The 25,727-nt window shown below is 37.9% G+C and overlaps 1 protein-coding gene across 3 annotated transcripts in view; it reads right to left on the bottom strand.

The window, feature by feature from the left end:
- Positions 1 to 25,727, bottom strand: part of LOC147527904 (connector enhancer of kinase suppressor of ras 2-like) — a 198,623-nt gene that overhangs the window by 128,580 nt on the left and 44,316 nt on the right. For all 3 annotated transcript variants that reach the window (XM_086619486.1, XM_086619487.1, XM_086619488.1), the window contains exon 2: positions 60 to 223. In XM_086619486.1, the coding sequence (XP_086475612.1) occupies positions 60 to 223 (164 nt within the window). The remainder of the gene's footprint in view (positions 1 to 59; positions 224 to 25,727) is intronic.

The raw sequence follows: 25,727 nt of genomic DNA, 5'->3' as shown, positions 1-25,727 counted from the left end.
TGCAGACTGCTTTATTTTAACCCAGATTATTAAGATGAGTGATACAAGAAATCACTTACCAGCGCACACAGCAGATCAACTGCTTCCAGTATCAGTTCTTGGTGGCCGATGCGAGTGACTCCCAGTTCCTCAAGCTCTTGGTGAGTGATGTGCAGCAGCTGTTCGCCATTGATCTTCTCTCTTTCAAAATTTTTTATGTATTGTTGGAGGCAATCATCGAGGCCTATTTAAAAAAAGCCAATATTCAGAAAACAATCATATTGTAATTCACAAATATACAAATTTCTTGGGAATACAAGTACACTTCCTGGTTTGGATGCGATACAGAGAATGTGCAAAAAATCATAATTTAATTTACATAGTATAGTGCATTCTACTGAAGAGAAAAGTTTATATTACTGATGTTTTCTGCAATATTCTTAAACATTTTAATACTAATTTTAAAACCTCATGGTACTTCCTAGGGAGACAGGAGGAAGGACAAAGAAGCACAGAGAGGGACATTATAGAAAACCTTTTTCTTATGATGTCATGAAGACCTAAATATAAGTTTAGCTTATGCTTAGGAGCATATTCTTCCTGATATTCCTCAGAGTCAGGAGATGAGGCTATCACTGAAGAAGAGTGTTTTTCAGGCTCAGTAACCACCTACACTAACTCTGCTAGACCCAGTGCCAATTTCTAAACTTTTTTTCAAATCCAACTATCCAACTTTCTGAAACTTAATAACATATGAATGGTTTTGTTACAAAACCTTCAATTAACAATACAATTTTACCCATGCAGAAAGAATTATTGCATTTTGCCCTGAAACTTGATGAGATAACAGCTCTGGTAGTTGCCACAATATTCTATTTCTCAAACCAGAGAAGAGGCTGAGTAACAACATAAGTTGAAATATTTTTTTTATTCCTCCGAATCTGATTCAGAACCACAGAAGTTGCCAGCTAGAACAACTAATTGGACACAAGACTCCTTACTACTGGAAGACATGCAAGGTTATGCACAGTTCCCTCAAGGACTCTGTCTGGAATTGTACTAGATTCAATGAAAACCTGATACGCATATGATTTTCTGGAGACCTACAAAAATTCAGCTTCAATAATTTCATCTACTAACTAGAGTAAGTAGAACACTATGATTCTGAGTTATTTGACTTACAATGAAACAAGTAAACTCAAGATCCATAAGAAGAACAGATATCCAGAAGCTGCAGAAATAACCAACTTGGTCATTTAAGGAAGACAGAGCTTTGCAATATCATAATTTCCATATGCAGTCTTCTATTAAATACACACAAAGTTATCAGTATGGTTAAATTAAGCAGAAAATGTGTAAACAAGCACTAAGAAAATACAACATTTATAAAGAAAATGAAAGCAATAGGCATATGATCAATATTGTTCTCATTCGTCCGTTTAAAAGTGTTCACAGGTGCCACATACAGAAATACAGCAAAAGTTATTGTCTTCATTTCCTAGATTATTCATGTAAGCAAACAGATAATTCTATCATGTACATTAGTATCTTTTTAAAGAGATATTTGTATTTTCACATTTTTTGAACCACAAAGGTCCTTTTAAGTAACCAGATGATAGTTTGGCAATGATGAACAGAAATATATTCCTCTAAATCGGTACAAGAATGCTAAATGAGTTAAACAAGAGGATGAAGGAAGTTCACTGAACACATGTTAGAAAACTACATTACTATCTATTACTCTACTTAAACACATACTTTCTTAGATAGTATTAGGTGATTTAATTAGATCTAATAGAATTGGTCTATTTCATTGCAATAGAAAATATTAGCTAAACACACTGCTAACATGTGATACCCCAGCCTGACCGAAGGCTGGGATTAGTTAGCATCTGGAGATGGATTTCTAAAAGTCATAGGAAGGCTTGATCAGAATAACAAACCATTTGCTGAAGAAGTGAGAGCTTGTGGAAACTGAAGTCAGAAAACGTGAAATTTAAAACTGTCGTCTAGACAAAAATAGTTAATATTGCCCATGTTTTTCTATTCTAAGGTTAGAGAAAACATCTGAGAAAGAGGTCTGGCATGCTTGTATTTGGCATGCTGAGATTTACCACATTAAGACTCGATTAAGCCAACATAATTCAGTTGAGACACAAGGACTGCGATGACACAAGAACTGAATGAAACAAAACAATGTACTTGCCTTCTGTTCCATAAATACAAGGGGATATATAGCAGTTTCCTTCAATTAACTTATCTTTCAAAATTATTCAATTATTTTCTCTGCATACCAATAGTCCTAAATTATGTTATTCTGTTCATATATCATTTATCGAATTAACATGCACGGCTTGACGTCACTTATACATATATCTCATACAAAATTAAATTAGTGATATAAAATGTCATATTTTATGTTGTTATTCATAAGCATGAAGTATTTTGGTTCTGGGTTGGTTTTTTTTGTTTTGTTTTAAACTCAAATCAGCAGTCTGTTCTTAACTAATACCTAAGCCTTTTCTCTGTTCTGGAATGGTCTGCAAACATGAGACTATTTTTAATGCATCTGTTCGTGGTTTTAAATTATTTTGAACAATTTTATGTAAGTATACTTCAGTTTGGATTGGTTGAAGACTGGTCACTGCAAGTTCTGCACTTATTATTTAACATTTGAAATTCAGAGCTGTTACACATTTCTGTTCCCTGCTTGCTCAAGAATAATTCTTAGAAGTAGTTTCAGAGCAAATTCCAAAACCTGTCTTCCAGATTTTCTTTTAGTGAATATTTGCCTAAAACTCATCAGAAAGTCACCAAAACTGATAGTGGAAGGGAAATTATTTTGAACAAAAATGAAGCAAATTAATGTAAAAATTCAGCATCGGTGACCACAAATAAGCATCTGTAGTATTCAGAAGGATTTAGAAAACACCAAATTAATGTGACATACTACGAAAACTGTGTAGCCAGATGCATTAAATGTGTCTTTGTGCCAGAGAGAATGTGTGACAGAAGAGCAAAATATGAAATTTGTATTATTCACACTGCTCTGTAATAGCTCCCCAGGGCACCTTTAGAAGGCGTTTACTTAGTGGTGCAAACAGTGTGGCAGTTGACAACAGAATGCAGAAATATATCATTAAAGGACCAAGCTGTCTCATAGCATGACAGTATCTAATATACACACAAAAAGAAATATTTTTCCATCGCTCTCTGCTTTTCTGCCTACCTGGGCACTAGGTATTGAATTCCATTGTTCCTTTTCTTGCAGTGTAAAACTTTGTGTTTGATAAGTCTGAGGTGTTACAACACAAGAATTTAGCCATCAGTAGTTGCATTCTGTACTGTCATGGCTATAACTGGTTTTAGCATGAAAATACCAAGGATGTAATTAGAGAGAGTACAGAATGAGATCGTTTTGACTCGCCAAAGCCAAATGGAATATTTATTTCCTCAAGCCACTTAGGCTTCATTAGTGCTCCTGATGCAATTTTCCCAACATAATTTCTGTTTACAGATAAGGCTTAAATTAGTTAAGATTCAGAACTACAAAGTAGTAAGGGGCATTAACGCTGTTTTATACGTAAGTAAATAAAATTAAAGTACTATTCCCAAGTTACACCGGGTCAGAGTCAGGCAAGAAACACAGAGGCTTGCAGTTCTGTTTCTGCACATTCTTACTTTTTTCGGGTACAGTTTGTAACTAACTGATATGTCCTTCATAGGGCAATAAATTAATTCAAGAAAAAGGATTTAAACACGTGTGCTTGATTTTAAAGCTGAGACTTAACATCCGCGCACGATGAGAAATCTGCTAAATCATCTCTATCCTTTTTTAAGTGAAAGAGCTTGTTCTGTGCACAAGGACTAGGAAAACTTTATCTCTGTGTTCAGAGAGAAGAGGAAAAACAACCCTCTCTGATATGTTGACTGCGAACTACGGTTTTGCAACTAAGGCATGTAGTAAATTGCCTAAATCAAGGAAAAAATGAAAAAGAAAGGAGACAGGAAAAGGGAAATAAAAGTCAATTAGCTTTAAACTGTTTATTTTCTGAACTGCTCAATTAAGGAAAAAAGGGATCATTAAAACAAGAAAGTAAACCAATATGTTATAAAAAAAAATCTCTGTAGAGCTAGCTAAAAAAATCAGATTTAATACTTAATGCCAACGTTACAAAAGAGGTTTTACATATTGTGGGCAATAAGGCCCACTGAGATTAAACAAATCTTTCCATTGATGTCAACAAACATCAGGTTTGTTCTACTTTGAAAGCACAAACATAGTTGTCATGTTACGTAAAGATCTGTCCCTGACAGATACTGAAAAAAATTACTATAAAATTAAAGGAAGGGAAAGCACAGGTTGTTGCCCTCTCTGCAGGAAGCCAAATTATGCAGAGAGCAGCTCTCGCAGGGGTGACGATAAGTTTGTCAAGTGAGACCCATCACAAAAGCAAAGTATTTTCTAAATTAGAAAGTCCGTCATTTCCAATTTTTAATAAATCTCTGCATAAGTGACATTTATTTGCTTCCCTTTTTTTCACGTACTTTAATGGATTTTTGTTTCTTATTGTAAATTACGCTGGTTTTGTAGCCTATCCTAAAAATTCCTGACCAAATGATAAGTTTTGTTCATACTACATCATTATTCCCAGAGGAAAACGCACAGCAGCTGGCTGGAACAGCAGAACCCTGGCTGTGGAACGGAGGGGTGGTGGGGAGGGCAGGCAGGGAAGGTCCTTGCCAGTTCAGCTTGTCACAAAGATGACTGCTCTCACGAGGTGACCCTTCTGGCAGCAGAGGGTACACAAAACGACACCCTCCGTTACGAAAACGCAACGTTGCTCATTCTGCTTTTAGGGTCCAGGACGAAAAAGAAGGAAAACAGCTCGGTGGAAACACATTTACCCCTCCTGACTTCTGCAGTTTAGCACTAAGTGTTGGCGTCCGCTTACAGCCAGCTTGGCAAAGAACTCAAACCCACTTTGATTAAGGATCTGAGAAAGTATTTAACATTTTTCCCAGTTAAAATCCATTTTAAAATAAAAATCACACAGCAGAATACCAAAACTACAACTGCACAAAGGCTTATATGCAACAGCAGGTATGAAGTATTGATACAAGCGTCCAGAATCGGGGTCTAAAGGACAAAATCTGAAAGTCAATGGAACGATCTCAGTTTGTTCAGAAGGAATACACTTTGGTCTGCCAACAGTGAATTAATATTCCTATTAATGTACCTCATTTGAATAACAAAAGCTACACAACAGTCATATCTGTTGTTGCAGAACAGTCATTTGTGAAAAATCAATAAATCAACGCAAAATGGGGACAAACTCAACTTTCTAACGTTGGTGTGTTAGGTGTTGGAGGAAATCCACTACAGCTGCCATGTCCTTCAGAGGAGGTAAATGCAAATGGTTTGTGCAGGCACATTTCTTGTATAACACAACTGCAGTGCACAACAGGAACATGCCTGCACCAGCACACGTGTCTCAGCAGCCTGAGCCCAGTTGTGAGCCACCAGGGCCACCTAATAATTCAAAAGGAAACTGTACTGAAACTACCCCTGGGTGACCAGGATAAAAAAAAAAAAGGCCAGAAACATTGCAAAGGAGGGAGCAGAAAAGGTAAAAGACAACCAGAAGCTGCGCACTTGGAGAAAAAGCATAGAGAGGAAGACTGCTGAAGTAGGTTTGAAACCATGAAAGAAACATATTGTTTGATTCTTGCTGGTTTTTCCAAGTGACCTCACACATGACCTTCCCAATAAACAGGACTGCACCTGAGACACCTCACCTGATTCCACCAGTGGCTTCTCTTCCTAGGCAGTGCAGCTTGCAAGTCCAGAAAATTAGCTATTTGCTGAAAAAAAGGAAACTGGTTTTCTGTGCTGGAGATTATCTAATCAGGGAAGGCAGCACAAACTTCTGCTCCTGTCACAGTTTACATATGCAGATCTGCTTAAATATATCCAGTGCTTAACAGCATCTACAGGCTCAGATCAAGTAGTAGTTGTTACAGAAAGCAAAAAAAGTTGGGGTTTGTTTTTTTGTTTTTTTAAAAAAGACAAGTGTTGTTTTCTATAGAAAGTAATATTTAGCAGCTGGCTAGAAACATCTGGAAGAAATTGCCTGGTTGGCTCACAGAGAAGTAGGTGGAGATGCATGCCTTTTCCCAAGTGTGATTTTATTGAATACACACATCAATTCATGGGTGTTCTTGATCAAAAACCCCTTTGGTTTATTACGTTGGGCTTAGGCACAGTGGGCCTTTTCCAATTCTTACATAACTCATAACAATAAAAATCATCAGGTGGGTATTTTTTGTCAATGATGTTAAAAGCTTTTTAAGAATTATTCAGTCCAAATAAAGGAAAGGCACAATCCTCAGGACCATGCTCACACTAAGCTGACTCTCAAATATCGACTATTTGTACTGAAATCCTTTCATGTGGGGGGAAAAAAAAGAAACTGTTTAGAGCCCCTGGAGAAAAGGATCTTCATATCCCCACAATTCAGAAAGAGACAAAGGGAATGAGTTTCAAACCACTTTAAAACACCAAACTTGGAGCATTTCAGACTAAACTTTCCTAAAGTTTAGAGTCTATCTAAAAACTAGAGCGTATCATGCAGTATTTTGCATCTTTAAGCCTAATTGTTACAAACCTGATCTATAGCAATACAATACATTACAAAATTTCCTATAGAAACTACATGAAAAATCACAAGTCACAGCATGACTGCACTAACACACAAAAAGGAAAGAATTAACATTATGTAAAAAAAAAAATAAAATCCCTCAATTCTGGCATTATCTGACCTTTAAATGCTTGACTGTGCAAGTATAATGTGTTTAAATGTTGCTTCCCGGATGAGTTTCTCCTGCGTCACTCTAATGTTCACATGGATACAGATGGATGTTTCAGATGCAAATACAGGCAGACTTCTGCTACTCGGATTTACAGATCCATCATCTGCATGAACAGGAACTAGAGCAGAATGAGCACTTGGAATGAACATTTCCCAGACTCTGACACCAGAAAAGTTGACTTCCATTCCAGGCTTCGAAGTAGATTGAACTTTACTGGATATAAACTCTTCCACTTGCCTCCGTGCAGGTCCACGGGCTACTTCTCTGGCTCCTGTTCCCTGCCCTGGCAGAGCCAGGCTCCAGGGCTGCCCTGCAGACATGCTCGAGCACCAGCATCCAGCCAGCACCGCTGGGCTCTTGGCCAGTTCTCCTGCTCTTGGCTTTTCAGTCCCAGGGCTCCCTTCTCCTCAGACTCTCCCATCCTCATCCCTCAGTTGCCCCCACACACACCAGTCAACCTCTCATCAGTTACAAGCATCCTCTCATCCTCCCAATTCTTATCACAAAACTCTCAGGTTTTTTCCCCCAGCAAAATCCTGTATATCTTCAACTCCCTTCATTTACTGCCAGCTTCCATTTCCAGATGTCACATTTTTTTATTATTCCACACTGTCCCTATGCTTGTATTTTCTACACGAATTAGGCAGCTTTGTCTCTCCGTACAAGCAGGGAAGCAGTGCTAGGAAAGCACAAGCTGGAGGGAGATGGAAGCTTCCAGCCTCAGTTCCTCTTCTCTGCCCAGAGGTCAGAGCTTCACTTGCAACAAGGGATCTCCTCAGCCACAAGTGTCTTTTGTAAGAGGGACAAAATCCTCAAAAAATTTAAAATTTTGCTGCAAGTTCTTAAGTGTATGAATACCCTTTTTTTTTGTCCTCTCCAAAGTGTCCTCCTCTATGATTAAGAGTAAATGTCACAGCCCCTTCACCAAGAGCGTGTGTCTGAGACACAAACCATCCTCCCAGATTTTATCCCATATGAAAAACCAAAGGCACTACTACATCATCATCAACACTACCACTTTTTTTTTTTTAGCATGGCCAAAGCAACGGATTTTCGCATAACCTCCACGTCTATAGCCTCAAGCTCTTTCTGGCAGCATTTTTCCAAGATAACTACTTTATCAAGACAAAACCTGTTCTGAAATTATTCATGTTTGAAGAGTTCAGAGCATGTGAGAAGTTATTGTAAGGGGATGTTTCAAGCAATATTAATAACATGAACAAACTGCTGCACTGGTAAAATTTGATTTAATGATATGCCATCACCCTTAAATTGACATTCACACATATGAAGTAAATGGCTTAATATAGTTCTGCCTCCATTACCTGTGACTGAATAATAGGAAGTGAAGAAATTCTAAATTTTTCCTCACAAACTGACAGGTGTTGTTGAGCTGTGGTATTATCATGGAAGCAATAAACAGCGTTTTCAAGAAGCTTGCTGGAGCTAAACCTGACCTTATAGATGATTCTGGAAGAAGTGTCACCCAGAGAGCACATCACATTTTCAGACACAAGAGCACGCTCCTTGCTGTCACATTTCACAACAGTCACAACCTCGAGACATGTCACTGACGCTATTACTGATGAATTTCCCATAAAAGTTATGAGACACAGAAGTGTCTTTATTAGCTCCCTGTGCTAATAAAAAATTAAAATCTTTCCTCGGCCTCATTAATTTTCTTCTGGATAAAGACACAACAACAGCCTCCAGTCATTTTTGAAGTATCATGGCTGAAGAATGAATCCAGCACATCCACACCTCCCGTTTATTTGATGATATGCTTCCACATCCCAGTATGACTCAGCTGACAACACTTGGATGCTGAATCTGCCTCACTACGTTTATTTTAAAAGAGAAATGCTTTGGCCAAACGCAAGGCAAGTACTTCTTTTTCCTGAATTGGGCTCATGTAACACGTTGCTTTACTTTTTTGAGACAGAGTTTGAGGAGAATCTCTTCTGGCAGGAGCACTGGTCCCAACTTGGAGCGGTACCCTCGTGCATCCTGCTCCTGGTGCTCACACGGCTGCGTGGTGAACTGGGTCAGAAACTGCTCTGTGTTAACTTCACTCCTTTTTGTTACCAGCTATTTTTAACTAGACAAACGAGGTGGAATACACCACTGGATGAACGAGCAGATGTTTGAGCTGGCACCGCTGCCAACATAGATGCTTTTCAAGCTACACCCTAAGAAAGCCACATTTGATAATTCTTTACTTTGCTTTCTCTTTTATTTGTTGAGATGGCAAACTTATGTTCGTCATCCCAGTCATTGTTCCAGACATCATGAAATACATAGACACGTTAAAAAACTTTTTGGATTAGCTAAAAAGAGAAAAACTGCAAAAAACACCATATTGGAAACAGAGAACTGGAACAGGTGCTCTGAACCACCTACGCAGCAACCATCAACCTGCTGCTAAAGATGACAGGAGAAAAAACCCACAACATAACGAAACCAAAAGAGACAAACCAAACACCACCGACAGAAAGGAACCATTCTTAGGTGGAAATAAAAATATTAGGAAATCAAGTATCATTTTCTTCACTAGAGCCTGAGTACGTTGAGGTGAGTTTATGTCAGACCCCTGTTGTCTCCATTTCAGAAAGGTCAGAAATTCTAATAAAGAAGGAGCAGCATTAACTGTGTTCTCGGATACAAGGACTGATCTTAAAAGCAAAAGCACTAGAACAAATGAATATAACTGAAAGCTCCTTTCTCTAGCTTCCAAGGATTTATCCACTTTGCACTCCCCACAGGAAAGTCTTAATCACAGATTGACCTTCAAAAAACTACAGTTTGGTATTATTAAAAACCAAAACTATAACACTGAAAAAGTTTTTGAACAAACAATGCAGAGATATGCCCCGCTCATCCCTGTCTTAAAAGCAAAATAAAAAAATACTAAAGAGACAGATAACAAATCTGTCTGAGCTAATCAAGAGAGAAAAAGTAGCTTGTCAGACAAATTTCATATGATAGTAAGGCAGACATTTAAAGTTAGGGGAAATGAATCCTACCTTAAAAGCATCTGACAAGCCTGCAGAAGGGCTCTACATTAAATTCCATTTGTAATCATATGCAAAACCACCCAGGCATAGTGTCACAGATGTTTCAGAGCAGCGACTTCCCAGCCAAAACACAGATAAAAACCCTGAAATTTTCCGAGGCATATATATGGCTGCAAAATGTTATCAACAAAGTAAACTTGTACCAGCATAGCCAGAGTCCCCAGACTGTGTTGTCTGTTAGCAAGTGCTAGTGCTTGCAAAGCTGAGTGGTGATGAGAGCTGACATCAAAGAATCAAACAGAAAGTGCTACAGATGTTTCAGTGCCAAAATATATTAATTCTTGCTTTGACTTCACTTACATATTTAACTGAAAATCCTAGCTCTCAAAAGAACAGCCAAATCCAGTGCAGACATTTATAGTGAAAAGCCCAGACAGATCAGATTTCTGCTCAACACAATTTTTTCAGCAACTACGAGTCTAGGACCCAATTCACCAGTAATAGTTGAAAAATCTGCAAGATATAAACGCTAGAAGTAGAAAGTAGGCTTGACAATTCCTCACACAGTTGTCAAAAATCACTGGGAATCTACTTTCAGATTGCTGCAGGAGGTAAAGAAAAAGCTAGGACTTGATTTTTTTCAGGGAAATTCAGCAGTTTTGGTGGTAGCATCTGTTGGTTGGTGACATGGAAAATCGTGAGGCTCGGTTGATCTGGAGGTTCACAAACACCTCTCTCATTCCGTTTATTTCAAGGAAACACTAAAGACCTCATGCCAGCACTGTAGCTCTTGTTTACGTTGTCCTGTTGACTCTACAAATCTGGATGATCTTAAATTAGGTTCTTTCCTTAAGCAGTTTGGAGGAATCAGCTCTAGCAGTCTGTGATTAGCTCAGTTAAAAGTCAGGTAGTTGCCTCAAATTATCAGGAAATTCCCATTCTAGGATTTCTTTTATCGACACGTACTGTGTGAAATGAGTAAAACTAGGCAAATGGGGAGAAATCACAAAAGACAGATAAATCAAACAGTAAATCCTACTGGAGAAAAAAGCTTTTCTCTTTTCTTGTGTTTACCCATTTTTATGCTAGAAATTTTTATTCACTACCACTTTTCAGGCATATCAGATTAAGATAGATTAAGTCTCTGGCTTCAACAGCATGATGAAAAATATTACTACATCTCTACATCACTATTATTTTGTGTTTTAATTCTGAATTCTAAATGTTTTGCTATTTGATCCGGCCATAGCTTAGCCAAGATTAAATACTTCTACGAAGTAACATGAAACTGGCCAGAATTTTATCATCTCTAAAGAAATATATAGGCAAAAGTCCGTGAATAAAATATGATTACAGCTCAATGTATAAAAAAAATTTTATCCACCCAGCAAAGCAAAGCTATTGGTAATCCAGTATAAAAAAGTAAAATCAAGTGATTACAAAACGTTTCAAAACCATAGGATATCAGACACTGATGTTTGAAATATTACTTTTAAAAATCCTTAAGATGATTAATCCTTTCACATGGCAGCATGCCAAAAAGTGTCGTAGGTCAGTGCTAGCACCTGAGATTTAAATCTTTGACCAGGAAACATCAGACTGGAAGTAGCACACAGTTCCCATCCAGCCCTAAACACTGCTGCAGCTCCCGAGCCCACTGCTGCCAAAGCACAGCGTGGAAGAGCTAAACCATCATTCTCAAACCAATTCTGCCTGCTTTTCTGTTCTTCAGAAGTAACAGTTGAAGTTGTTTTCTCGAGACATCAGACAAGGAGTAAGAGATACGTAAAAGTAATACGCCAGTAACAAAAGCTGTCCATAAAAACCTCTATTTAGAGCTGCTGGTGAAAAAGTAAATGTATTAACTCACTGACAATAGAGACCCAACAACCCTGAGCAATGCACTGTATTAAGTGAGCAGGATAAATTAATTCTGTGTCAGCAAAAGCAGCACAATGTGAAATAACATTTCTGGGGACATTCCTCATGGCTTCTCAGCAGGCTGCTGCTCTTCTGTAGCAGTCAGTCCCAGTAAAGCCTCCAAAAAGAAAAGTCTCTTCTGTTTTTTTCTGTGGTTTTTTTTTTGTTTGTTTGGGGTTTTTTTTTATTTTTTTTTATATATATGCCAGAGAACATGGAAAGACATTAGAGGTTAAGTCAGCTCCTTAAGTCACACTTAGGAAGGGGTTTGCTCCTGTGACCACACTTGGCTGCTACACCTGATGCCACGGTCACAGGCAGGAGGCTACGCCAGGCAGAAACGCTGTAAATGTCTTCTGGTCCTTGGGCATAACCCTGAGATAATATGGCTGGGAACCTCCAGCAGGACCAGGTTTACTCCAGCAAAGAGTGACACAGAAACAGTAAGTGACTGGGGAAGGTGAGTACACAAATAAATTAAAGAACTGCAGGTTTCTGTACAAAATAAAATAGCTGTGATTAAAAAAAAAAAAAGCAAGGAAGTAAGACTGAGTTAACCCAAAAAGGTCAGAAGAGTGAACCAGATGTGACTTTCATATTTATGAAACGTTTCGTCTTCAAATCGTTATATGATTAGCTTTTTCTAAATTGCCATTTTTCTGAACTTCTAGAAACATGACATGAAATAAAGACAGCTTCGTTTTTCAGGATATTACTAATTCTCAGTGTAAATGCATTGTGTCACCTGTTGCTGCTATTGTTTTTCCTGGGACAGCACTTGGTAAATTAATAGGTAAATCTGGAGGCTCCAATCTCACTCAGCAAATACGGAAAACGCTCAATGCATCCTGGATTTAAGAGATTTTCTCTTTCCAACTTTTCTGTATTAGTAAAAGCAAAAAGAAAACTTGAAAAGCTTTTACATGTGTGTTGTAAAACCTAATTTATAAAAGAAATGTTGCCATTATAAAGTGTTTCAGCCTACAACTAGTGACTGAGTGCTTGCAAACAGGCTATAGTAGAGGTGTTGTAGGCTCAGCAAAGCGCTGGGTGAGCAGCGCTACTCGAAGGAGCCCGTTGCACAACTGACCCGTGGCATATTCAATCAAAAGAGCAGGCAAAGAGCAAATGCAACTCAGTTGCTAATTCTACAGACCACAGCAAAATTTCACGCTGCTTCATCAGTAAGAGGATTTAGCAAAGACTGAGTTACAGTTTGCTGCTTTGCTATCTGGAAACGGAAGCCCAGTACACCTGTGGTAAGAGGATTGTACAGGTAAAGGGTGGCAAGTTGCATCTTCGTTTTAGCCAGGAGCATCGATGCGTTTTTACGGTGTAAGAGGATTTGATTAGTAGTTTCAGTTACTGTTGTGCTGTAATGGTGTGTTTTTCCAGATGATGCATAACTTTGGCTCAGTATGGATCCAAGACCCTCCTCTTTCCCCCTCCCTAAAACCCCAACACCAGCAGAAACCATCCTTAAAAACTGTACTTTAAATCCAGGCTTTTTGAACCTCAGTCCAAAAAGCAAAACAAGTACATGGGAAAAAAACAAAACAACTATGGACATGGATTCAGTTGCAAGCAACCAATTCAGGTTGCATTATCCACATTGCACTACTTTAAGAAAAAAACCCCATAATCTTAATTTTTCACTTTTAAAAGTTAAATGCTAAGCACATTGTTTCCCTGAAGCAAGAACAAATTATTGATAATTTTCAATTTGAAAATGCATATAATTATGTTGTGTATTTTACATATAAGATATATTATGATTCTTGCTTTTAAATGCTTTCAAGATATCTACTTGAGATAAGACGTCTCTATCATCATATCCTCTCTAGTTCATGGTCTCTGTAATTAAGAATTTAAAGAGTTTCAGAAACAAAAAGATGTCTTTTTGATCTCAAACACGGTAACTGCTTAAGATTGAATTTGAATTTTTCCTTTACTATCCTTTTATCATATAAACTACATTTGAGAATGTAACTTGTTAGGTAACTTGATAATGCAGATTAATTGACAGTATATTATTCACAGTGTTTCTTTTCCCTAAAAATGTATCAATGAGATTGGGAAAATTCAATTTGTGATGTCCTTTAAGACACGTCTAACAATGCTATTTGCTCACCATGATCTATTTTCAAATCCTAACTGTAAAAAAAACAAACCAGGTGCCTGTAACCATGTTAAAAATTATTTTTAAAAATTGAATGCCCTTGACTTACTTCAGTCATTTTCAGGGACAGGATGAAAAATTACTATTTCCTCTAGAGGGCTTCAGGGTCTATATTATTTCACAAGTCACCTAAGTTACATTGCATTAAGTGACTGCACTACTAAGGGTCAGAAAGGCTCATTGCTATTCTGACTGCTCCTAGTTTGGAAAAAAAAAAAATCATGATTAGTTAAGTGCAGAGATAACAGTCTGATGATGCTATCATAGCTAGTGTCTCACTTTCCAATGCAACAAAAAATGAGATGGAAATGGTTATACGATTATTTTTACTAGAAATGCTGAAATTAATCAATATTCACTTTATGTTTTCTGGGAATATTCCTCCCTATGGAGAACCAGGCCTTTCTTGAAAGTTTATTTTTTTACACTAATATTAATTTAGAATTTAACAAGACATTCTAAAACAACTCATATATGATACTCATGTACTAAATAAACTATTATTTTAATTTTCCTGTAAGTCTGTACTGTGATAATCTTGCTAATCAAGTTCCTGATTCAAAGAATTTATACACTGGTGTATAAATACTAGTAAAATATATAACTGAAGTTCAGGACTTCAAATTTAATCACCTTACTGTCTTAACATTTCCATGTCTGCCACCAGAAATCCGAGCCCTGATCAGCCAAGATACTTTTGTGCTATATTCAGTCTTTATTTCTCTCTCTGTTCTCCTGCAAAACTTGTACCTCCTGTATCTCCCTTATTACTCAGCCACTATGTTACTCGGTGCCTGTCAGCAGCTCTTACTTTGCAAGTATCTGCTGTGTCAACCATACATCTAAAGATGATATATTTCTTATATTTTCAGACATAAAAATGTCACTAACGGTGCAGTTCCATAATGAGCTTAAGCCAATTTCAGACCACGCTGCTGCCAAAAGAGGCAACAACTTTTCCTCCCCCCTCCTCTTATATTGGCATTAATAATTTTATGGCAGCACAGTGGATCAGACCAGCCCATTTCAGCAAACTGAAGGTGAAGCAGGCAGAAGGTGAAGGGGAGCTCAACCTTCTTTGCCAACAGCCTGTGAAACAACTTTGGTTGCTAAAAAGAAGAGCTAACTCTGTCCCAGCTGAAACCAGGACAAGCTGCTAAAGCAGTCCTTTTCTGCTCCTCTCTGCCTCTCCCTGCTACCTCCAAATGTCTTTGGAGCTGAGCTGGGGAACGGATCCACCTGAACAATAGCCCAGAAAAAATAAAAGAAAAAAGATTATTGCTTGGCAGGTGAATATTTGCCAGTTTAGTTTGCAATATAAGCACAGCAACCAGAGCCAGCGTGCCCAGGAGACAGGGCAAGGAGGAGTTGCAGGGGAACAAGAAGAAGGAGGTAGAAGTAAGTGTATGGACCAACCACCATTTAAACCAAGACCATCAGAGAAAGTTGTTTGACTACACCCATATAAAACAGGTTGGAAAGGAAAGATGATTCTGATGTATAAGACTGCTACAACTTACTACAGCGAAATTTTTAAAATGTATTACAAACAGAGCACAACAAACAAGTCCTTTTCCAACAGGCATAAACTGTTTTAGTCCCAAGTATCTCTGGTGGGACTGGTGATGCTTTTTATATGAATATGATGAAGGGAGAAGGAAACTGAAGACTAAGTTAATGAAACTGTAAGGTGGTAGAAGGTTAATTTTGGTACATTGCACTAGGAATTTAGAAATCATCAGTTAAATCCTTGACAATTACAGGAAATCGTAAGAGGTGTCCTATGCTTGATCTCATAACTGAAACAGCCATCAGACTGTATAACTCAACAAATTGAGCACACTTTCTTTTAAAATAGAAATCTAATTAGGCTTATCTCTGGTTTGATGTTTGTCAGATAATTGCAGTCTGTAGAAATCATAGGACCAAAGTCCCTCCGGAAGATCACCCTCTCCAAAACATTACTGGGCACACAACTATCTGAAAAATAATTTTTTTTTATGAATTCTGATCTCAGAGGGTCCTATTCTTGGTACCAGTCATGATTTAACATAGGAAGCAGTACAGTGATGATTTGTGTGAGTGTGGCCTTGATCCAACAAAGAACCTAAGTGCCTGCCTCACTTCCCTGTATATTGCTAATCCTCCAATTGATTTTCACAGGAATATTCACATGATTCAAATCAAACTTAAGTGCATTGTTGGAGTAGAGCCAGAGCACACCGAACATTGCATGACCGAGCCCACGATGGCCAAAGGTTTGGAGATGGTCCCATTCCATTTCGCAGATCGAAATTCACGTCTCCGTGGGAGGACATCACACAGAAAATTTATACCTCACTTAAAGCTACCTTCATTTTGAAAAATCCTCTTCAAGAATTAACATCTCCCATAATACTTACTGGTATACATGTGTGCTAATTTCCTCAGTAAAGATACATTTTGGTAGCATGTTTACTTTCTCCAGTACCTACAATTGCACAATTCTTGATGCCTCTCCCACTCTAGCATAGGCATTGACATGACTTAACACCTACTTGTAAAGAGATTATATTCCTTTCAGTACTAGCAGGTTGTTGGTTCCAGAAAGAGATAACCACTAAACAAAATTTCTCATTCTGTCTCATCATCTATAGGTTCTTTTCCTCTGTCATAACGTTTTAATAATACTTTGAGAATTTTATTATAAAATCCTTTAAAAATATACACAAATATTAGTTTAATCAAGAAAATACTGTATAACCTGTTAGGGACTTGAAGTCATGGATTTTCAGTTGACTGAGGAAAAAAAATAATCAGGAGATGGGAATCATGAGAACGCTGGTCAACGTGAAGATATTGATCATGAGAAGATTATGAGAAAAAATTCCCCCAGACCACAACTGGCGGGTCAGGTCAGCCAATGAGGAGTCAAGAGAACTGGAAGTGGCCTGCTTTGCACTTTTCAGCGCTCTGCCGAGCAATATGAGCTTGAGGCACAGAGCCGAAAGAAATGACTATTTCCATTTTCCCCAGACAAGTCTCTCTTTGCAAGGTCAGGTTGATATGTACGCTGAGCCTGAATTGAAACCAAAGAGATTTGGCTCTGCATACAGCAAGGCACAAAAGGTCAAAATAAAGCTTCTTTTTCGAAGACTGAAGGAAGAAGTCCTTGGAGACCAGAGTGGTAACTGATGGTACCTTAAATGAATTCTCTCTTCATCAGTTTTATCAGTAAACACATTCAAATCTTCAAAGAGCAGGAGCTCAGCTACATCCACCTTTCCTTTGAGAGTCAGAAGGACACCGTTTCAGAAGCACCAGTGGTTATTGCCACCAAACAGCTGTATAAGTAGCACTACAGGTGTTTGGAATGTGAAGTTCTAGCACAAAACTGTCTCTGACAAAAACACACACACAATGCACAAAACCAATCTTCTCACTTCAGTCTTAGAGCATCAGTAAATGCCATCACCTCAAGGCCATCAGCATTTTGCCTACAAGCTGAGATACCAAGTACACTGAGCTATATACTGATGGTTTAGGTGAGGATTGAACGTGCTGTATGGATATTGCTAAGGCAAGAAGATGATTCATTTCTGGTTGTCTGTGACACACAGGTATTCAAGTCATCATAGACCTGAACTCTTACCCATGCTACTCACTCAAAGATGGAAAAACAGAGCATCTGTTCGCAGTTCTGACAAAAAAGTTGTCCCACAATACTGTTACGCATTCCATAGCTCCTTTAGATCTGGTAGACCCACTGAAGTGATCAACCACATGTTTGAACAAGCAATCTAATGGTGTAGCTTATCAAGGGACAAGTTAAGGCATTTCCCCCCCCCCTTTCCAGCTATAAATGTCTAATCAAACCCTAAATTTTGTTTAAATTATCTTGTAAGGGCTACCCTTATGCCACTTAAGTTCCATTTTAAAAAATTACTAAAAAAAGGGTGTGATAACTAGGCTGAAAACAACACGTAAAGAGTTTATTTTGCATATTGGGAAATTTTCATGTTTCATTCTGAAACAGGTTGTTACATCTTGCTACTACAAACTTGGCAGTTGTGCTGTATTTTGGATGTAGTGTGAACACATTTTGATTTGATTCTGGCAGGCTCCCAGTTAAGCTGAATTACAATGAATGCCAACACATTACAATTTCTTTCAGTAAACACAAGCCACAGTTTCTTAGGCAAACAGCCATATGCCATGTTCTCACACTATTCATTTTTAAACCAAAGAGCTGAATTTAGCTGTTGCTTATGAAGAAAAAAAAAGAAAAGACAGTCAATGGAACTCCTCTTGTACTTAAAAAGGCTGAATTCTTCTCAATATCAGAGCAAGATCTCTGTGAAACTGCACTGTGCAGCTACACCAAACAGGGAAAGGTAATTCTGTTTCCAAGGACTAGAAACAGAGGTAACAGCAGGAAGGTGATTCCTCCCATTCTATTTTTTAACATGTTTGCACGACTCAAGGGGGTTGAACACGGGCTTTTACGGTCATGCACATGTTCCAAAGCTACTCCAAACCATCAATTGTTGCTGCATGGAGATATCTAAGCACGCCAGCTTGAGGAGTATTTTCAGACTGAAGTAAATTCTCTTGGAGAAGATTGAAGTTTATTTTAGAGAGAATCTTAAAATTTTAGTTCAAAACGCATGAAGATTAACGCAGCTACGTAGGGGCACGGCCGGAATTCAGGGCTTACCCTTTGTTAAGGACCTCATTTCTCACGATGAATATCTGCGGGACATGAACTTCCAGCCAACTAAACATGTAGCTCCACAAGCTCCTCAGAAAACTGTTTCTGTTCAAAGTCTCATATTGATCAAAATATTCCCAATACTTCATCATTTCTCCAAGACAGGTCAGCAAAACTCTTCTGATGGGTCAGTGACAGGCAGAAGCAGCACTGTGGGCAGCTTAAACCAACGGGGAACCTGCACCACTGCGGGCCTGATCCAAAGCTGCTAAATTTGCAGCCTACTTTCCAGAGATGCTCCAAGGTTAGCCCTAGCTTCTTAGCATGCAAATCCTCAAGGAGCACAGATATATAAACCTAAAATATGTAGTATGATACATATTATTATATGTAGTATTATTAATGAAAATGCCTTATCCTTACGTAGCACTTTTTTTGTTAGCCAAGCTCAGAGCTCATTATAATTCCCTATTTCACAGGTACAAAAAGGGAATCAAAGAGATGTAAAGCAATTTTCGTGAAATCACACGAAAAGCAGTGGGAGAACCAGAAATAGGCCCCATGTCTTTTCACAGTTTTCATGCACGGGCTTAATTAACTGGGAAAAATTAGAATCTTCTCTAACCAGAAGCGAAGGGCAGCACATACACTAACTAATCCTCCACCAAAATATCCATGATCTGAGAATATTAAGGAAAATTTGTGACATACACTTTGCCCTTTATCGTGTGGGATATTCTAACTAATTTTTAAATATTTGCTTTAAGCAGTGTTCAAGCAACATTTTCCTCTAACGCGTTTTAGTTTGCAAGTGTTGATGATCAAAATAAATTCAACCAAGCATTGTACGTAAGACATGGAAAATTACATCCACTTGCTCTACTACATCTTTATCACATTCCTTATGCCAAAAAATTGGAATGACTATGTATTATGTATTCACACATTCTGTCGCTTGCTCTTAAACTCTACTTGTTTTCCCACACATCTCTTGTTCATTTTGTAAATGCTGTCTTAATATCCTTGTCTTTTTTTTTTGTTTTAGTCCTCTGTGCTCCTATTTCTCAATCTCAGAACCTCCATTTCAGACTTCTGTTTATCCTGTTTGCATCCTACAATGTCAGCTCTAGCTCCTCTTTTCTAATCTGCAATTTCTGATACCATTTTTACTAATGTGCAGCTGAGTGGCTGCTGAGAGCACACTAATGATGCAGACACATTACAATTTGCAATCCACCTTATTCCCTTCTAAACAATTTTAATTCCACTCTGCAATTACATGGCATTCCCATTTTCCTCCCCCCAAACCAGCATGCCAATGTTATGTCAAAATTCATCCCCTTCAAAAGCTTGAATAAGTTAACAAAAATAATAAATTCTATATTTCTCTTAAATTTAGTTGTGCCCTACCATAAAAACTTTCTCAATCCTTGGTTTTCAATTATTTTAACCCAAAGTGTTCTCATAATTCTCCTACAACCAGTTCTCTTACTGCAGTAAATCTGCAGGACTCCGTATCTCTACATGGTTTCAATCTCTGATCACTAGATGAGTCAATAGAAGAGTCAACCTCCAACTGCAGCACAAAATCTTTGAGAAATTTTGGGAGAAAGCACAAATAAGACTTCTTAAAAATACATGAAGCATTTCACCATTGTTTCCATAACTGAAAATCAATGTGAACTACAATGTGAGTAAACTCTAGTTTGTCTTGTTTCAGTAAGCAGAGCAGATACAAGCTGCTTCTTCAGTTACAAAACCTTCTTAACCATGCACCTTGATGAGAGACAGCTCATTTTCACATTGCTGCACCTGTCCCTAGTGCAAGCTCAGTCTTTTCAGAAGCGTAAGCAAGAACATGACTGTGGATGTGAAACGTCACTGTAATGTGTTTAAGAGCATCAGACCTCAGCTGAAAGCCTCTTCACTCCACGTTTGTCTTCCAGGGCAGTTTGCAAGATTTCACCCTGCTCGTTTCACAGACTGAGTAGTAAAAGTGTGAGCAAGGGCTGCTTAGAACTTTTAAAACCAATTTTATTTGTACGCTGCTGGATTTGCTGCTATACCTTAAAGGTAGAAACAGATTAAAAGTTCCCTCAAATTCACCCCTATCTCCCAGTTCCATTTTTGTAAAGTCTACTTATCTCACACACACACTCTTACTCTCATTATCCTCTAATTACTCTGTCCTTTTTGATCTTAAGCACTCTTTGCTTCTCCCTCTCTTGAAAAACATCATGTCTTTCTGGGAACTCACCTCCAAACTCTTTATAGCTCCTCCATCACTGTACCTTCCAAGTTTCATGGTCTATTTTCTTTTCTTCCAGCACACATTTCCTTTCTGCTGGATTTTTTTAAATTGGCTTCTTTCACATTCCATCAAAACTGCTGCCTTTCATTTTCATAGTCATAGCAGGCAGAGTGTGTTCATGAAACACATTAACAACGAACTTAAAAGGCTGTGTCAATAAAAAGGCTGAAATATTGTCTGAAAAGAACTGTATGACTTTGAGAACTAGACCACTAGAAACCAAATGAAATACAGTAACACAACAGGTCACGCCAGCTGGGAACTGTTAACAGATTATTGCTACTGTGTGGAGTCAGCAGTTAGAGGAGAGGAGGGGAAAAAAAAAAGAAAAAAAAAAGGAAAAAAGTGCAAAAGGAAAGAAGTTGAGTACTCTAATGACTGAGAGGTTGCTTCCAGACAGCGATGAGATGAGGCTGTCAGGAAGGGAAACACAAATCTCAAGTGAATTGGGAGACACGTTTTCAAAATTTTCGTTTACTCGTACTAAAACTCGTCAAAGATCTGCGGTGATTTCCTCCTTTTCTACTGCAAATCTGTCAAAGCTTCCTCAATAATCACCTTCATTCCTGCTAGGCAAAACCACGCTTCTTAGATTTTGCCACAATTGTAATGACTCGAAATGCGCTCTGAAAGCTGATTGTCTTCATTATTTTCTATTTACTCTTTTTATTTTAAAAGTCTGAAATGCCATATTGGATTCTCTTTAAACTGAGAGTCTACAAGCTGTATTACTCCTCCACATTCTGTTTGCATGTTCTAGTACCTCCTTCCCTAAGCAATAGTAGCATCTAGAGTGGCCAAAACAGAAGAGATACACCTTACTCTCCCATCTATTGGCAGAACAGTTAGATGCAGAATCGTGTTGCCTGATGAATTTTTCTAAAAGGACATGGAATCTCATTGTTTGACAAATAAGATCTTAAAGTTCAAAATCAAATCAGTAGAACAACTTCATTACAGTACCACTCAAAAATTACAGTAAATGCTCTACATCCTGCATTTTTCACTTCCTCATTTTCAAGAAAATATGTCACAAAATTTAGATGATCGTATTGAGGGCGCTCTCATTTTCTGCTATACGCACCGTAATTCTGACTTCAAGATTTATCCGAAATTGCTGGTTTTACATCTCAGAAACTTCTTTGGGAAAAATCAAAAAGGAGTAATAGTAGCACTGAAATCACGATGACTGAACCTCAAGTGTTACCGATCAACAGGTTTTTCTTTATGACAGACTTGTATACGAGAAAATAATAAAGAGGAGTTGTATATAACAAGTGAGACATCCCATAGGGACAGTTCTTTTTTCTGGCTACATCTGCTCATACAAGCTTTCATAAGAATTATCCTTTGCCTTGTCAAGTTCCAAGTGCCTTAGGAGATGTTTAATTCACTGCCACTGAATTTAGCATATATGCAACTACCAGTATAAGTTGCTAGCATAATTTCTAGGTTAATCAGGCACTTTTCACATCACATTATTTTAATACAGTGCAAAATTGAGCATTGTCACATTTATAAATTTTATCAGATTACCAAAGTTATCACATTTTTCTAGCAAGTTTGCAGTGTTTTTTATATAACACACACAAAAAATAATCTGCTATTACCTCAGACTTTATTTAATATACTTTTTTTCAGACCTGTGAAACTTTGTGCACAATGATTAAGACTATAAACATCACAAATGCACTAACAGAAGTAGACCCGAAAGGGCAAAACCATTTACTTAAGTGTGCAGTTTTGCCATGGAAGGAAAAAAATACATAAGGTTTCAGAGTGTAAGGAACAAGAATTGGAGGAAGTAACCAAGTATTTATGTTAATAATTAGAAAGTTGGGTGTTTGGTTTTTGTTCTGATTTTACAACAGTAGAAGTTAGGAGCTATGTAAAGGTGATTTCAAAATTTGGTAGAAGTGTTAATTTCTTTTTTAAAAAACCTGTTGATCCTCAGTTCTTATAGTAAAAAATAATCAGTACACAAACTCATGTATATTTGGCTGCTGGATTATTTTCCTTCAGTTGCTTGTGGGTTTTTTCCTACCTACAAATAACGAATTAAATTATAACTGATATTTATAACTATAACATTAAGACAGAATTCCCAGACCTTCTGAAATGCATGTCCAATACCACAAACCAGATCAAAGATGCCTTTCTCTGCATGCTCAACAACTCCCACAAAGAACTCTGATAGATTTAGGAGGCACGAGTCCATTTATAAAAGCCATGTTGATTCTTCCCATTGTATCATGTTTATTCATGTAACTCTTAATTCTTAACAGTAGTTTTACCAGACTGACTTATCAGGGAAATCAGATTTATGTCTTCAGTATAGCACAGTCCCGTGAGAATCCCTTATAGAGATTTATATCTCATTTGTAATCTTCTCTCTCTCTGGTACTAGGAATTATTTGAAGAAAAAATTGTGTATCAGTTATCTCACATTTGAAGTTTTGTTGTGTTTTGCAGGTGGTATTTTTTTGGTTCGTTTTTAGAAGTATTTTCTTTCTTTTTGTCCACCAATTTGTTACATAAACTATCTGCTAACACTTCCATTTCAGACAATGCTCCAGACACATTTCCTGTAAAGAATATCCTCCTGATCTCCTCTAGTAATGAGTTTTTTATTTTACATTATATTTGCAATTCAGCAGACAAAAGACGAATGATGTTATGTATAATACAGTTAAACAGAGGAGCATATAATGCTCAAATTAGGCAATCACTTCTAAAACAGCTGTGATGAATACTGCACTTAAACACAATCATGTTCTTTTTTCAATATTTTTCCTGTACTGTGTACAGGCCACAGCATCCTAAATGGATGTAGATATCCAAGTACTGAAATGAATCATTAGCAAACAAATTAAACTTGTTATCAAAATGCAACTCTATTGTTAACAGATGAAAAATGAGTGGATCAAATGACTGCAGCAGGAAAATCTAATAACAGCTCAGCTGTGACCTGTCATCTCTTGCCACAGCACTTCATTCATAGTAACATATACTCACCAATTATTTTGTACCTGCACGTATTTTTATGCCTCTGAAGTAATTTCAGGGTTCAGCTACGCAACTGAATTTCTGAATTAGTGGTTTCCAGGGAATGTGCTATCAGAGTGATAGGCTGGAGAAAATGAAAGAGGGAAGAGGAAAGCTGGGAACCTTCCTGGAAAAGCATGAGACAGGTACTTCCAAGGTTTGAACATGAGAAGATAGGGGAAAAAAGAAAAGCCTAAAATTCAGTCAAGAACTTCTCACCTCTATTCTGAGCTTATTTTATAATTCTTTGTCCTACTGACAGAACTAAGAGAGAGGAAAGAGACAGAGACACCAAAGCAATAGCACACGAGTTCTCCATATTATCAATCTCAGATGTTGAAAGGTTTCTAAATTTTTCTTTAAATATCAAGAGATACATACATCTTACACCGATACCTGACAGAGAGCAAATCAGCCTCCAGTGAACGCATCAGTAATGACCTTACTGAGGGGGTCCTGCTTTTCAGCAGTTTCTTGAAATTTGAGTTTTCCAGCAAGCAAGGAAAGAATCCTACTCTTAACAGAAATCTTGCAAACCGAAGTATTGAGCTTTTTTGCTCAGCAGCTCCCAGAGGTTTTACAGGTAATATTCCAAAGTAATATGAAATGTAACAGAAGGTGGAAACTGAGTCACAGGGTGATGTGTGGGACTGTAGCATACAGGCTTTAGAGGTTTGTGACTTTGCTTCTCTGCCAGCCCAGTTAACACATGAGAAGTAAAGGTCTGTACAGATATGGAAACGCCCCACAACTCTGCCTACGCATGAAGATGCAACCATCATAGAATCATGAGTATTATTTAAAATTAAATCTCCTATAGAGATTTTATTTATATACTATGATTTCCCATACAGGCTACTCAACTTTTCTGAGGTAGATTCTGTATCTGCATGACCTGGTGAGAAAAGTAGGAAGGGGTGACATAGGTGGTGGGCTGTATGACAGCTATATAACCCAGCACTAGATCGCACGGTGGAAGAACTGCAGCAAATGTAATTCACAGTGCTTGGTAAGAGGGTAAAAGAAATCCTCACCCCAAGGTCCTTTCTTCTGTAAAGCAAATAGAAAGATCATACAGAAGCAGCATCATACAGTGCAGGGAGCAGTACAGCAAAGTGGAACTTCAGAGGGAACAGTGCTGCTGCTATGAACCTGAGATAATCCTTAAAATATCGGTTTAAAAAAATATGCTTTTCTAAAAAAGAGAAAGCACCTAAAAAGCCCTTTCACTTCTTGACTGGCATTTATACAAATCACAGCACTGTGAAAAAAAGCATGGATTTGTCAGTTATATTCATTATTTTTCTGCTACATTGTGATGACTTTAAATGGCTCATCTGAAATATCAGTCATTCTGTAATCTAAAAGCCTTTAAACTATAACTACACAAGTGCTACAAAACTATAGCTTCTTCCTGACTCACATCTGTAGTTCAGTGTGATTTTTACTTTCCCAGGCATCAGGGAGCAGAGCGAGCCAACTGCTCCTTAAAGGAAGGTGAGCTGGGAGCCAAGAGTGATCCCAGCACAGGCAGAGCCCTCACCGACAGGGTGCAGACCCCAGTATCTGGACGCAATGGGCAGAACTGGGTGGTGGCAACAGGGTCCATCAACAGTCACAGACAAGGCAAGTCATGAAACGGGTCCTGGGAGTCAGACAGGAACAAAAGGAGGCAAGACGAGAGACAAGATTATGGTGTGTATGACCCAAGGGGTC

This window comes from Tauraco erythrolophus, chromosome 13 (assembly GCF_009769465.1).
Source record: "Tauraco erythrolophus isolate bTauEry1 chromosome 13, bTauEry1.pri, whole genome shotgun sequence".
Classification (NCBI taxonomy): Eukaryota; Metazoa; Chordata; class Aves; order Musophagiformes; family Musophagidae; genus Tauraco; species Tauraco erythrolophus.
The sequence above is the reverse complement of the archived record's forward strand: the minus strand, read 5'-3'. Positions and strand labels throughout refer to the sequence as shown.